This window comes from Cydia splendana, chromosome 15 (genome assembly GCF_910591565.1).
Source record: "Cydia splendana chromosome 15, ilCydSple1.2, whole genome shotgun sequence".
NCBI lineage: Eukaryota > Metazoa > Arthropoda > Insecta > Lepidoptera > Tortricidae > Cydia > Cydia splendana.
Genome location: NC_085974.1, coordinates 193,817 through 210,089, shown reverse-complemented (window position 1 = coordinate 210,089; position 16,273 = coordinate 193,817). Strand labels below are relative to the sequence as shown.

The 16,273-nt window shown below is 38.9% G+C and overlaps 1 protein-coding gene across 2 annotated transcripts; it reads right to left on the bottom strand.

Annotated features, from left to right (window-relative positions):
- Positions 1-8,913: 8,913 nt before the first annotated feature.
- On the bottom strand, positions 8,914-12,975 carry LOC134797220 (uncharacterized). 2 transcript variants are annotated; one of them, XM_063769444.1, is made up of 4 exons: positions 12,508-12,975; positions 11,760-12,059; positions 9,868-10,027; positions 8,914-9,515 (listed from the first exon to the last, which is right to left on the bottom strand). In XM_063769444.1, the coding sequence occupies exons 2-4, from the start codon at positions 11,974-11,976 to the stop codon at positions 9,092-9,094; spliced, it is 801 nt and encodes a 266-aa protein (XP_063625514.1). In that variant the 5' UTR covers positions 11,977-12,059; positions 12,508-12,975; the 3' UTR covers positions 8,914-9,091. The 2 variants fall into 2 exon arrangements, with proteins under 2 accessions (XP_063625514.1, XP_063625516.1); XM_063769446.1 differs by having other exon boundaries at positions 12,586-12,975.
- Between the last annotated feature and the right edge of the window lie 3,298 nt (positions 12,976-16,273).

Sequence of the window (16,273 nt, the reverse complement as noted above, 5' to 3'; positions counted from 1 at the left end):
GAAAGACAGTGCAGCAATCGAATAATTCGAAGTCTAGTTCTGAGGGCCTACCACAATCACCGATGTTCGCAAATTGCAGGCCCCCATTGTTTTTCCACAGCATGACATTAATTGTAGTTTCATGTAATTTAATTTAAGCATGTATTTTTAAAACAAGAGCTATGATTGTACGGGAGCGTCGGAAGCGGGTATTTAGTGGCGGGCTCGTGTGACTCTTAAATTGTATTAGTCTTAAAACATCACTTAGGTACACACACACACACAGTCTAACAAACGACATTCGTATCCACACAAAACGCCTGAAGCAACAAAACAAATTCTATTTAATTTCCATTACTTCCGGGCCTAGAAAAACAGAAAAGTTCTTTATTAAATTGACACAAAGGAAGTTCGGAATGGGACTCGCTGTGTATGTTTCGTATTGACAGAGGCCGACGGGTGCGAAGGATGAAGCCCCCCCTTTTGGGGGTTTGAGCCTTCGCTATATTTCCCATTGGAAAAGCCTGTGGAACACTTCTAATAGTTCGATAAGAGCTTTGGGAGACTAAATGGGAATGTTGTGGGAGTAATTATAGGATTAGCGTAATTTGCGGAGATATAGTGAGAACCCTGTAAGCTCGTAAAGCGTCAGACATGCGGGCCACGCCGAACCGAGCCGATTATGTTGAAGAAAACATTAAAGAATGTCAACATTAATGAATCGGCACATACGAGTTTTCATTTCATTTCATTATAAGTATTCGGTTCTAATTATGAAGTCGTTAAAGTTGAACACCGACAATTAACCCGTCTTCATCCTTTAATTACAACATGTCCCGCGGCGTTCCCCCGGTCACGTTTAATCGTCACGTGCGTCGTAACGTCGCCGGAACGTGGCCGGAACGCGGTCGTAACGGCCCCGGCACGCGCCGCGATTATTGTCGCGCGATAAACTTTTTTACAATCGCTATTAACTTCCGCGTTAACTTAAAGATCTCGATTGAAGTTTTAGTGCGAGAATTTATGCGATGTCTGAAGTGCTTTTCGTAATTCGCCATTTTAGGAAGCCGTTAAAATACGGAAAGATCTGAAAGTGGAATTAAAATCGCTCCCGATCGTTGGTAATCGCTTGAAAAGCAATTTTAACTTCTGTTTTTGTAAAACTTGAAGGGTATAAATATGATCTAAAGGATTGATTACCACTGAAAAAGTTTTGCACAATATTATATTCGTCTAAGGAAGGAGTCTCTTTTGTTGAGTGATGAAATGGCTACATTTCCAAATAAATGTCTGCTATGGATGACGATGGGTGGGATATTTGTCTAAAAAAACATTTAAATATATATATTGCAGAGCAAAATTTTTTTCTGGTTTCTTGATGACTTAAACCCCTCCGCCAACGGCGCAGCCAAGCGGACTAACCGCACTGCCCCTTTTATCCGAACACTCGCCAGCCCTCATAGTCTAAGAGCTAGCCACGGAAATAGGTATGCAATTTATAGAGTAACGAAATCCCTCTAGTTAGTATGCCATACTATCATTATTAATTAATCCGGGCGCCTGGCAGCTGTCTAGCGGTGGGTGTGGGAGTGGATGGGCAACAAAGTGGTTGTAAAATCAATTGAAGGTGTGCAATTTATAGAGCTCTGTGTTTGGTGTGATATAATAGCTAATTATGTATTTAATTCAAATATAACAATGCCAGGCGTTTTATTTAGGGGAAAAGTAGTGCCAGGTGATGAAAATACACAATCACTTGTGCGCCTGCAGGAAGTACTCACAATTGCTTTACGCATAGATTGTGAGTCAGGTCAGGTGCAATTTGCTCGTGATCTCGTAGGGAGACCGGGTACAGTTGTCTCAGGGGTTGGTTGTCACAGCAGCCATTATAAACAACTAAACGGACGAATAAGTTCATCTACCGGTGTCGAAATAATCGCAACAGGCCTCCTTCTTTACATGATGAATGAGACGATGAACTTTTTCGTTCGTTTAGTGCTTTATTTAAAGCAAGAGCAATAGAATCGAAAATGTCGTCGAATTTCGATATTTGCAGTAACAATTCTGGACCATGACAAGTGTAGTGACCACATATGTGTATTGTATGTGTTCAAAGATCAGATTAGAGAAGAGAAGACACCCACCAAATTGCACCATGAAGCAGATATGTCAGTTGTAGAAAAAAGTTTTAGGAAGATTGTCTGGAAGAGATTGCTTTTGTTGCTGTTTTCCTTCTGGTATTACTTTTTTAATAAATAAAATACTTTACTGTACATAAAAGAGCACGTTACATTATAATCTAGTACACATGAGTTTGTACAAAACAAACATGACAGTATGTACCTCTATAATATTTAAAACTTTCGCGTTTTGAACACATATTAACTCACATTTATAGACGGGTCTAACGCGAAATTTATTCAATTACCTTTATTTACCTTTATTTGTGTCGGACTATTGACAATAATTAACATTATGTGTAAGAGCCGCCATACACGGACTGCTCGAGCAGTAACCCAGTGATCAACATACACGGACTGCTTTTGCAGCTTGACCGCATGATGAAATTTCACCGCGCAGCCAACCGCCCGAAGCAGTTGCAACTGCTTGAGCGGTTCGTGTATTGCGAATGACGATTTTGTATTGAAACTGCAGATCACCCAACGGCGACCGCTTGAAGCTGTTGGCACTGACTGCTCAAAGCAGTCCGTGTATGGCGGCCCTAAGTAGTGGGTGGTTTGAAAATGTTTTCATACAAACTTTTTCATACACTTTTGGTCGGGTAGTTGCACAATGCACAAACCTCTGTTTTGATATTTTGCTGGGACATCAGTTAGCCGCGACCACGACCAGTGAAACCTATGTCGAAACATCGGTAATATAATAAATATAAAGGTAATTGAATAAATTTCGCGTTAGACCCGTCTATAAATGTGAGTTAATAGTATGTACCTCTACTTATACTTTGCTCTATTGAAGGGTGCAATAAAGAGTATTTGTAGTAGGACCCCTCCGCCAAATGGTGCACTTGAATGAATTAACCGCACTGTTTTAGCCAGACAGTCTCGAGTCTCGACCCTGGACCGTATTTACCGCACTGTCCGCAGTACACGCGTGCGTGTGGTCATGAGAAGGGTAAGGCGACACCCGGCACGTTGAGCAGACATGCCGACGCGACGGCCAGACCATAGATATATGATTATTATGGTGTACTTTCGTTTGGGCCAAATACTTACCTTTCGCCAAATTTCACTTCCCAACAAACGTATCGCAATAGTTTCATTTCCCAAAGGAACCTTTAGCAATGTTACACTTCGCATATAATTTATTTGGTCAAATTATCACTTGGCATGATTTTACTTTGTCAAATGTTGTTAGGACAAAAAAATATTTAGCAAACGTTTTTTATTGGCTAATATTTATATTCCAAAAAAGCCGTTAAGTGGGTTAGGTTAGGTTTGAACTGCGATCCTCACAGAACCGAACAAAAGTGGGTTAGGTTAGGTTAGAACTGCGAGCCTTACAGAAACGAATTGCTACTAGAAAAGTGGGTTTGATTAGGTTAGAACTGCGATCCTCTCAGAACCGAACTGCTATCAGAGAAGTGGGTTAGGTTAGGCTAGAACTACGACCTTTACAGAAACGAAATGCTACTAAAAAGGTGGGTGGTTTTACCTCTTTTTCTACATACCTAGTGCACCATCTACAATAATCTTTCACCGGCCCCCATAGAAATCGGTTTTTTTCTTAAAAATTATAATGTTTATGGTTCAACTAATCACATCCGTATGCGTAAAACATAACCAAAATAATAAAAAAACCAAGGTCGGGATTAAGTATTTCAAATAAAAGCAAAAATAAATATCCATTGGTATGTAAATTGTATGCCATGCAATATGTTATGCTTAATGATAATAATGATACATTTGACTAAATAATACTTGGTAAAATGAAACTTGTCCAAGTAATTATTTGCCAAGCAATAACTTGCCAAAAAAGACTATTGCTAACTGAAAAATTGCGATAAGTTGTTTTGCCAAACATTTTTTTGGGAAATGATAATTTGGGAAACATAGTTTGGGATGTGATACTTTGGGAAACGTTTTTGGCCCATTCGTTAGTAAACCGATTATTATGTATTAACTATCTTCTCATATAACTTTGAAGCATTGGTAGCCTAGCAGTAAAGCCCAATATTAAGTGTGTTACTTGTAGCGGTGAAATAAGGATGATTACATGATTTATTTGCAGCTCTAGCCTGCACTGGTTGACGTACATATCAGCGCTTTATTTGATATTTATTAAGAGATAATTTTACTGCATTCCAGCTAAATCTTATATATATAAATTCTTCCATTAATATTATATTATAACATAAATTCAAGTTCTAATTCTTCCATTAGATTCCATTTACAGCAGCTGTAACAAGTTACACTTAAATGCACAAAAGAACGTATTACGGTTAAAGCTGTTTACCAGCGAACCAAAAAGTCCGGTGTTCCACTTTCCTCTTGAGCCTTTTACCGGATGTCAATGAAGGAGTAGGGGCGAACCTATTTATTTTTCTTCCTCACGAGTCACGATGTTCTCTCATCCTATCTACCCTGCGGCCATATAATTATAGGCTCACGTTAGCAAGGGTTGCGTTATCAGCTGATCGGTACGTGACGTCACGCTCCGTAATCTGTAGGTGCCTAATCAATCTGCCGTTCAGCCCTCGATGCTTTTGGAGAGTCCTCACTTCGTTGTTATGGTAAATAGGACCGAGTAGTCGAGGTATGCAACTTTCTGGAGAAACGAATAGTGAGTAGCCATCCATCTAAATCTAAATGATGAAAATGGAAATATGGTCGCGTAGAGAGATAGTGGAGGGAAGCGGCAGGAATTAATCCGAACAATTCCTCGGAGCACTCTATGCGATAGAAAACATATATATATGAGTGACCCAAATACCAGCTTAATAATTATCTATATCTCGCATGAGTCACCTCCATGTTGTCGCCACTCGACAACAATGGGTATTTATTGACATGGAGCCCCATTGTTGGCCCCTCCTGCGGCAGACAATTAATTTGCCGACACGTGCCGAGTAATCTGATATTACGGCTGTTTTTCACTCTGATTGACACTTATCGATGTTTTTATGTAATTTGATTTGTCTCATATTATGGGTTGTCTCATATTATGTGTCTAATATAAATGTTAATAAATACTTATTGTGAGAAAATATTGCAAAATTCGACCTTGTCTCACTGCGAGCTCCGTATGAAGAAGATATACTGTATTATACTTAATCACTAAGCAGTGAAAATTCATAATTAATGTTAATAACGGGTCTAACGCGATTAAATTTCATTATTTTACCTTAAAATTCCTCCGACAAATGCTGGCACTGACAAACCCTCTGATGAAACGGAATTGTCCAGTAAACATCACATCAAAATGCGGCTGCGGCTTGTAAACCTCTGTTTGATTTGATACCCTGTTTACTCTCCCTGTCCATTTGCTGGTCCTTTGTTATCAACTCCCTTCAGCCTTCCGGGTATATGTATGTAACCACCGACAAAAAGTCATGTAAGAGTCACCTACCTAATACCTATGTATATTTCCGACCCATGAAAATCAGAAAAATGCCTGCCACAAAATAAAAATATAACACAGAAGAAAACAACGGTCTTATCGCCGTTGAAAACCGCCAGTTGACTAGGTAGGTGAGTAATTGTGAAAGGTATTAGGTTTATAGAAACTTTCAGTATTTATTCACTGTTTGGAGCAGGATTTTAAATTCAAGATTCTATATCAAAATCGCTTACTCAAACAAGTACTTACATGCGCAAAAACAAATTTTCTTTTTTAGTTCTGAAAATAGTTACAGCTAGGGACCTTATCAAAAATAATATATGTACTGACGGACAACCGTAATTGTTGAGCTGAGCCTAAGTACAGCCTAAGCTAAGCTTTTTTTTATGAGATATCTAAATATCAAGCCAATTTCATTGTTCGCAATTTTGTTGTCCTTTGTTTGAATTACATCTTGTACTTTACTGCCCCAGCCCTTAAATACGTTTAAAACTGCGATGTAACTTTTATGGAAATGGCGTCGGTATGTTAAAAATAAGATGGTGGTCGTAAACGGGACATAATAAAAAAACCAGTTAGCGGGATGGGATGACATACGAATGTTATGGCGCTGCCAACGAGCCGGCGTTATAGCAACGTGTAAGTCAGGAGCAGACTTGTAGTTAGGTAAGCGGGTGAGGTGTTCAGAATGATTGCACATATTAACGGCCTCCTAGCCTATTAGTCGGTAGACATTCAGCAATGAAGACGCCGACTAAGAAGAGAGCCTAGTTGGTAAGTGACCCACCCTGCCTTCGAAGCAGGAGGTACAGGGTTCGAATCCTAGTAAAGACATTTATTTGTGTGTTTATCACAGATATTTGAATTATGGATGTTTTCTATGTATTGAAGTATTTATCCTTATCTATCTATTAAGTATATGTATTATGTAATAAAAGTGCAGAAAAAAATACCGAGAACATTTCATGGGAATAATGCAATTCTTTAAAATTCTCTATGGCACATTGTTAATTATTGTGCAATGTTATACAAGTGCCGTTTTTTACGATGCCCAAATAGCAGACAAACCGTTCCCAATATTATAACTTAATAATAATATACCTTGGGGTAGCACCCCTCAGCCCACTTCACACGACACGTCCGTTTCATGTTCCGAAATAGAACACAGCTGATTCTCTATTCACGACGAAGCTTACCGATATATGGGCTCAGTACGACCAGTACTGTGACCTCGACATATTATGCAGTACTAATGCGTATAGGTTTCTAAAAATACATAGTTTCGACACAAGCTCTATTCAGCTTAATGTGGTTTGTCAATTTGTGTTATAATAATGTCCTATACTATAATATAATTTAATATAAATATAAGTAATATTTATTTATTTAATACCTGTAGAGTCAGACCAAACTGACTCTGCGTGGCATTTGCAATGAAAAAGTGTGGCAATGTCATCATAAATGTAAACTCACGATTATAATGACATAAACTCACTTTGTTAACTACTAGCTAAGACGGACTCTAGTATTTTTTTCAGTTTTTGAGTTGTGGATTAATTTGATCCTTTTGAATGTTAGTATATGTAAATATGTATATATTGGCCTTAATTGCGTGATACATAAATTAAATATTATTTGATTATAAATTTAGAGCTTTAAGCTCGCCATTCAATGAAAATAGCATCCTTACATCCGTGCAATTTACTTTCTTCCCGTAGGCACTACCAGCAAGTTAGACAATTCTAAACCTTAGCTCAATAGAATAAGGTGTATATTGAGTTGACAGTGCCAAAGAAAAGTACACGACAGAATTAGGAAAGGGAGACCGAAACACCCGCAATGAAAACAATGTATTGTATTTCGCAATTATACGTTTTCCACTTATTTTGAGATACAATTATACGAAACGCAAAACGAAGACAATTTAATTGGACTAATTAAGATAAGATTCAAGGAAGTGTGGTTGAGTTATTTAACGCTCTTATATTTATATCTACAGTTCGTTAAACTAGAGATTGGAGTATAGGTACTATAACAGTGCTAAAGAAAAAGTTTACATACATAAAAAATCTTAGGATCTCTTATTAGGTATTGAGTATACCGACGAAACAACGCCTTAAAATGCTCAATATTCGATATTTTTACACACTTTTATTAGCTTCACTTGTATAGTGTTTCAAATCTTGTAACTTACATACATTAGAATTGAGCCTCTTCCTGGTTTCTAATTTAGTTGCAATTTGGAGTACTTTCGTAATTCTGATGACAACACAATAATGTCAAAAATATAGAAACATAGAGCTGATTTTTGACTCTGACAAACTATGTTAGCAAATGGACCTCCTCGATGGAAAAACATAAACACATCGAGTTAGAAAGGGCTCAAGAAGTAGGTACTTGATAGACATGCTAATTAGAAGAAGTAGGTAGGTACGCAAACCACCAATTAAAGTACATATGTGGAACAAAATACATTTTGACAGTAACTTTTCTCCACTTAGGAATCTTTTAATCGTGGACACAACACATACAATCCAATTGAGATCCTTCTTTTTGGAACTATGTAGTTTTAATACTTTTAGCACTGTAACATAACTCTCTGCTAAAACTAGTAGTTCACAGACACCGCATTCATTCACTATACATGTACATTTCTCAGTTGTATAAACTCTTGACCGATCGTTTTGTCATTACAGTAAGGTTTAAGAATGGTAAGTGGTAAGGTAAACGTACTAGTACTCGACATGCTAATGCCTAATAGATGACACCCTGCTGTCACCTCTATTGACAATGACTTAAGTTTCAAGATGACATGTACTGGGACCGCGTCGAGCACCAGTACGATACCTTAAGTCAATAAGTAGTCGATCGAAGTTCAGCCAATTAGAAGCGAGCAGCTCTCTCGTCTCGTCCAACTTCGTCGCAGAACGATGCTAAGTTACAGAATACCGCCCGCTCAAAGTTCGATTGAAACTTGATACTAAGAAGGACGAAGCACAGTCTAGCTTGTATTAAGACATTTAATTCCAAGTCTAATACCACTCTCTAGTCTCTATACATACGTTCAAACTGTTCAAAGCTCACACAAGCTCTCATATCAAAAGCGAATTAAACTTGATTTCAATGCTACGCTTGCGCTCGAGTGCTCGGGTTGAGTTTATCACATGATGAAGGTAAGATATGACTATCCACCATAGATGAGGGTAGACGAATGGAGCACGAGGAAAATGTCCACCAATAGGAACGCCAATATAAATGCTCGCACCAATAAGAATGCAGCACAGCTTCGGTCTTGCGATAATCTACGTGATGCGTCGTATCAAGCTGTGTGCTTCACCGTTTTTAAAACAGGTACGACATGTAACACTTCAGGGGGCGTAGCCAACGTGACAATCGTTTACGGTCCGTAGCGAACGAAACGCAACTGTCACTGTCGCACTAACATGGAAGAGTGATAGAGAGACACAAAGCGTTTCGTTGCCGTAGCGCAAACGATTGTCACCATGGCTAGGCACCCTGTTCTAAGTTTAAACTATTTCGTGGGCAAGATAGAAACTTCAGGCAGAGATGGCTTCTTCTCCCTATCGTCCTCATCATCCCCCGTCGACAAATTCACAGGATCCTCACTCTGAACGCACTCAGGAATCACCATCGGACCTTCTTCATCGTCTAGTAACTCATGGAGTAAGTTCAAACATTGTCTTTTAAAGAGTCTTCGTTTTTTCAAAGGTAATTCTTGGTAGTCATTATAAATTCCTTTGAAGAACTGGAAGTATGAGCAGTTGTCGTCAGGCCCGAAGGATAGGGAGGAGGATGAGTCTTCATTAGGTTCGGGTTTGACCTCGAACTTCTGGCCCAGGGCCAGCCAAGGGCTGGACATGAAGGGCTTGATGTCCACGTTTTCACTGGAGTTGCCTTCGGCGTCAGGGTAGGTCGGGGCCCAGGGAGATGGCCGCCTGTGACAGACAAACATTGTTTAAACAATAATACCTACAAGAATTAATGTTATGGAGTGAAAGATGTCAGTAGCTATTATGTACTTATTATGAATCTAGTGCAAGATACAATTACCTTACAATAAATCAACTTTATGTTGAAATTCGTGGATGACTAGACTAATATGGTGTTTCATAGGTTTGAACCGCACAATCTAACAATAATCCGGCGTAACACAAACCTTAAAATAACCTCAATATTTAAACTTTTTTTCTGCTAAGTTCTTTAGTTTTGCAATGATATGTTCGACGCCTCTGATACTTTTTGGGGTTCCAAGGGATAGTTCAAAATTGAGTCTACAGGTATACTCACACGTCAGTCGCCATGTGGTCTCTAAGGAAGTCCAGCTCATCAGCCAGGTACCACCTGGAGACCATCCGACCTCGGCCCGTGACGGCGCCGCTGACTTCGTTCCTCAGATGTCGGGAGTAGGAGTTCCGGATGTGGGACCACTTGCGGCGGACGTCGGCCACTGCACGGACAGACGATTACATGATTATTGATTACGCCGGAAATTGCGTGGATCAAGAAAATGCTGTAACCTAATTGGAGAGTTCGTGAAAGTGTAAATCAATAATAAAACATTTAGTTATGGCTGGCACTTTAGAGCCATACAAACGTATTCCCCTAATTTTCAGAGTTGTTGAGATAAAAGGTAAAAACCCGCTCGACGGCCATATCTTCTGTCGCAAGTTTCATATGTTTTGTTCCTTCTAATTTCCGCGTTTCACGCCCTCTCTTAACCTCCTGAGACTAAATGTACATATTCGTGCAATCTAATTTGAACCTTTCATGAACCAAATAAAGTAGCATTTCTTTTGTTTCATTGCTTTTTAAAACAAACGAAATTCGTTCTAATTTACTTATTGAATAAGGTTCAAATAAAAAATTCAAAATCTTTATATGGTGGGTCTTACGAGGTTAAATAAAAGTTATGGTATAGCTATAGGCCTTTCGTATACCTACGACTTTTTTCGGTACCTATTTTAATTATTAAGTATAAGAGTTAGGAGCATGCAAACCTTTCGATCATGGGGACATGAAAAATGGGGACTACGTTTGTATGAAGAAGCGTTAATTTACTTTACTTCCATCAATATTAATAAGATACCCTTTTTTTCACACAATTTCCAAGTTTTCCAAAATTCAATATCTCCCCCGCTATTTCACTCCATTTGGCAGACAATTTACAACCTCCGATTTCACCCCCTAAAGAATTAATTTCCTGGACAATAGTACCCAAAGGTATTGCTAAACCAGGTTGTACTGAAATTTTTCATGGTGGTAAATTAACATATACCTACCTAAATCCCTTTTTGCGGCGTAGTTTAGTTATTATCCAAACGTTGAACAACCAAATCCCTGTGCTAATATATTTATATGAGTATTAGGCACCTACATTGTAAATGCGAAGGTAACTGTCTTTCTTCTGTTACCTACCTCTTTACGGTTAAAACTAAAAGCTATTTAGGCGATGGTATCACGATGGTATGGATACCTCAATGTAGTTTGAGTTCCAAAAACAATGATATACCTAGTTTAGCTTTTAATATTCCCTTCCCATAAAAACAGGGTTGTATGGGATAAAGTAACTACTAATTCTACGCAGAGGAATTCGCGAGTAGCTAGATTATAATAAAAGTAGAATGGGCTGAATGGGTAAAGAATATAAATCGGGGCAAGCGGACATTGAACAAGTATTAGGTAATACCTACATTATAACTGTTTATTAACCAGTATAATCAATTATTCGGCTTTCAAAACAACACAAGGTCACGTAAAGTCAGCTGAAGAAGTAGTTGATAGCGATCTGCTCCAAATGATATCCAATAACTCCTTGCCATAATTACTTGTCTAACTAAATAGCAATGGCAACATTCAACAACCCCAAATTATTTTGACCTGACCTGACCATTTGGAACAATTTTGTACCGATCTAGATCGGTACATCTAGACTCTCATCTGGTTGACATCTAGATGTCAACTTATAAGTAATGGCCCTTCGTACCAGTCCAACCCAAAAACTTTCCAAATTAAGTATTTTGAGGTCCCATTTCAAGCAATTTATTCCGACCTCTAGGTCATACTTGAATGGATTTTACCTCTCGGCCTTCCTGACAGTTCCAAATTATTTTGACCACTTATTTGGAACAATTTCTATCGAACCATGGTCATCTGAAAATGGTTTTGTCCGTCCTACTTACCAGTCCACCCCATATGATCGGCCACCTCTTGCCACAACTGCTTCACTTGACTATAATACGAAGCTACTGGCATGTTGTTCCTGGCGTACAGAAGTCTGCGCTCGCGCACCAGCTGTATCATCCGTCTGTCATCCGCCTGACTCGAGTCCACCAGCCTGCCGACCTCCGGACTCTCTTCGACTCGGCGTTTTGGCATTTTTGGCAATTTTATGTTCATCTATGTCACTATTTCACTTTAAATGAGGAAAAAAGTAAGGATTGATGACCACATTGAGGATCCTTTGGGATGCAACCGGGATGCTAAGATAAGATGTCCATTAAGTTCGCATGAACATAATTGTTGTAGATGGCGCTAGTCAACAAATACTCACAAAAATTAAAATCAAAGTAATTTAGCTTACAAAGCTAAGTTTATAACTACCTAGCTATGGGTACTTACATAAAAAAAACTAAAGCAATTAAATAGGTTCAGTTAGTACCTAAGATTAAGTTCATGTAAGATGTCTTTACAAATTGTACCTACACTTTTGAAGTGTATAGAGTCGGACCTCTGCAGAGTTATCATCATTAATGTCAAATTACTAAGAAAATAAGTCGTTTATAATAAATGATACTCCCACACTTTGTTCTGTTCAAGTTGGTACAAAATTAGCTAATAGACGGACTCTATTTGATTTCCGCGTAACTCCTAACGCCACCTAGTGAGCGCTCCAAGAGATAGTTGTCCAACCGCTCTACAAAAATATACCGTAAGAACTCGCTAATGTCACGCCATCTAGAAGAACAATGAGTTAAAACTCGCGTACAGCGTACTTTGAAAACTAACAGCTGTGTTTAGTATAAACTAGGAACTGCTTTAAAAGTAAATCGCGGCACTAGATTTTACTACTAATTAAATCAAAACTTCGCTAAAACTTCAAGAAAAACGCGGCGAACAAAATGGACGTCGCTTCGCGGCCAAGTCGCGGCGCGGACACGGCGGCGCGCATGGCGGCAAACACACACGCGCAGCGCGAAACAAGCACACAAACACCATCTCTTTCCACCACGTAGTTTACTACTATGTGTGAGCAGGAAGGAGAGAACACGCGAGAAAGCAAGAGCGCAGACGTAAAGGTCCGAAGGCAAGTCTTTTTATAAAATCGATCGGACGCGGGCGGGGCTAGTGGCCGGTTTTTTACGGACAAAAGAATTCGAGGTAAGATGAGGACTTCATACGATACGATAGTTTTAACCATAAACTATATTAGGTATAGTATTTTAGACTAGTGAATGCAATATATTGGTTATCTTATCGGTTCCAGTTTTGATGGTTATTAATATTCTTCATTTGATGGTTTCACGAGAGAAACTACAAATCTATAAATTAAGTTGCGTGGCATTGACCTTATACTGTTACTGCAAAATATAAAATCAGGTTAGTTGGCAAGCGTTCCGCTTGTTCTATATTGGCAAATGAAAACTCACTTTGTATGGAGATTTTCATGTTGGTTGTGCATGGAAATGTCATACATTTACCCATATTTGTGTATATTACGATGTTATTTTTTTCACATTTCCCATCAAGGTGATATAGGTAAAGCACTATATCCTTCATAAAATTATTATTAAGTACTTAGTTATGTATTCATCTCTACTCTAGCATAGAGACCCATAGTTCAGTGAAATTAGCTAAAATTATGGCATAATTAATAGAAGACTTTTTTTAATTGGGATATGTACATTGTCGACCGAGGTTATTTTTCATCAACCCTCCCCTCCCCTCCCCCCTCTGCGTCACCCCCCCACACCCCCGCAAAGGGTCCGAAACCTAGTTTTTCTCAATTTTTAAGAAAACCGTTCAAGATACAGAAAAAGGATGTAGGAACGAAGTGATCCTTATTAAATTTTCTATTTATCTCTTATACACACTATATTGCTATCACTTATAGTTTTTGCGCAATACGTCACGGAAGATGCTATTTTTAGCATTTTCAGTGTTTTTTTTCTTCTAATGACTTTTCTCAAATAACACTTACGATATCTTTCACGCTTTTAGGGTTCCGTACCTCAAAAGGAAAAACCGGAACCCTTATAAGATCACTCGTGCGTCTGTCTGTCTGTCCGACCATTGAAAAAATACACAAAATAGTACTTTACCTATAGATAATAGGAAAACCTATTAGAAATGTGCAGTCAAGCGTGAGTCGGACTTATGTACGGATCGCACTTGACCGGTTTTTTTATTTAAGTAAATAGTTAATATGTTATTTAAAATGGGTATTATTTATTGAAAGAGTTTGTGTATCTGGGAACCTTGTTCACCAGGGACGGTAAGCATGATAAAGACATTGAAAGGAGAGTGAATGCTGGAAAACGTGTGAATGGGACACTTAACGCTTTTATGAGCAGCCAGAAGGTGTCGCAAAAAGCACGGTTGGCTGTTCATAGAGGGGTGTTGGTGCCTACACTTATGTATGGTAGCGAAAGTTGGGTATGGCAGAAGAGGCATCAGAGCCAAGTGAATGCAGTGGAAATGAAAGCGCTGAGAAGTGTGTGTGGTGTGAGATTGCAAGACAGAATTAGGAACAGTGTGATAAGGGAAAAGTGTGGACTGAATGTTGATGTAGTGACTAAAATTGGGAAAGGTATTTTGAGATGATTTGGACATGTGGAAAGAATGAGTGAAATTGTTAGCCTCAAAGAGAGTGTATAAGGGAGAAGTGGAAGTGGGAGTTGGAAGGGGTCGACCTTGGCGGATTATTCACTGATCAGATCGGGGAAATCCTGAAGAAAGGCCAGGTCAAGAGCACCCTAAACCGGCGAGCGTGTATGAGGAATGTAATGAAAATGAAGGAAGCGAAAGAGGTATGTCAGGATCGTAGCAAGTGGAAAACCGTGGTCTCTGCCTACTCCTCCGGGAAATAGGCGTGATTATATGTATGTATGTGTTATTTATTATTAAACTACTTCATTTGACGATCCTATGCCATTTTTAAAATACATCGCCTTCAAATATTTTCAATGTCAGCTAATATCGTTATTAACCACTTGTCTGTATATGAAACGGATCCTGACCGAAATTTATAGGTACCTACAGCACAACCGAGGGTGAACCCACGATTTTTGATCACCACACACATCTTCTTCCTCGCGTTAGTTGTCGCTTTTCGGTGAAGGAAAACATCGTGAGGAAACCGGACTAATCCCAGTAAGGCCTAGTTTCCCCTCTGGGTTGGAAGGTCAGATGGCAGTCGCTTTCGTAAAAACTAGTGTCTACGTCAAATCATGGGATTAGTTGCCAGCGGACCCCAGGCTCCCATGAGCTGTGGCAACATGCCGGGAACAACGCGAAGAAGATGATGAACTTTTCATGTGTGTGGTGGTCAAAAATCGTGGGTTCACCCTCGTTTGTGTTGTATAAAATTCGGTCAGCGAGCGCAGCACGGTTCCATTTTTATCGCCTATCACTATGCGCGTCCCTTTCGCACTTACATACTTGTTAGAGCGTGACAGGCATGGTGAGGCATCGTAGAGGTACAATAATAGAGAGGAAACGGGGAAGGGGCCAAATTACCGAACGAGATACACTTATAGAACTTTCAGTAGGAGTAGCAAGAAAGCGGTACTATTGCTTGTCCTTGTCACAATCTCACTTTTTGTTTGTTCCCCACCATAAATGTGGTATGGGTTATGGTGGGCAACAAATAAAAATTTTCATTTCATTTCAATAACCCGACCGAAATACGTAGATTATTGTTTTTGGTATATTGTCAGGAATGTTAAAACGTGTTTTTAATATTGTCGCATTGCGTATATTTTGCCCCTAACGGAGGCACGCGCACACCACTTCTATAGGCTACCTTCTATGTGAGGCGAGCTATAAAAACGCGACCGTGCGATCTGTTTCACAGTCAAGTGGTTAATTTAATAGTAACGATCTTCGGTGAGCTTAAAAATGTTTGAAGACGATGTATGTTCAAAATGGCATAGCATCGTCAAATGAAGGAATTTAGAAATAAATAATACACCATTTTAAAGAACATATTAACTATTTATTTAAATTAAACAAAATTTAGCGATATCGTAAGTATATTTTGAGAAAAGTTATCTTACAAAAGAAAAAAAAACGTAAATTCTAAAAAAATGCATACATGGTGACAGATTTCACAAAAACTATAAGTGATAGCACTATAGTGTGTATAAGAGATAAATAGAAAATTTACTAAGGATCACTTCGTTCCTACACACTTTTTCTATATCTTGAACGGTTTTCTTAAAAATTTAGAAAAAACGCGGTTCGGGCCCTTTGCGGGGGTGTGGGGGGGTGACGCAGAGGGGGGAGGGTTGGGGAGGGTTGATGAAAAATAACTTCGGTCCATAACGTACATATCCCAATTGAAAAAAGTCTTCTATTAATTATGCCAAGTTTTCCATATATTTTTTTCCAGAAGCAACGTACTACCAATAAGGACCGCATAATCGCATATACCTCTACCGCATAGAGACACCCTGGTAGAGTCATTTGTTTATGC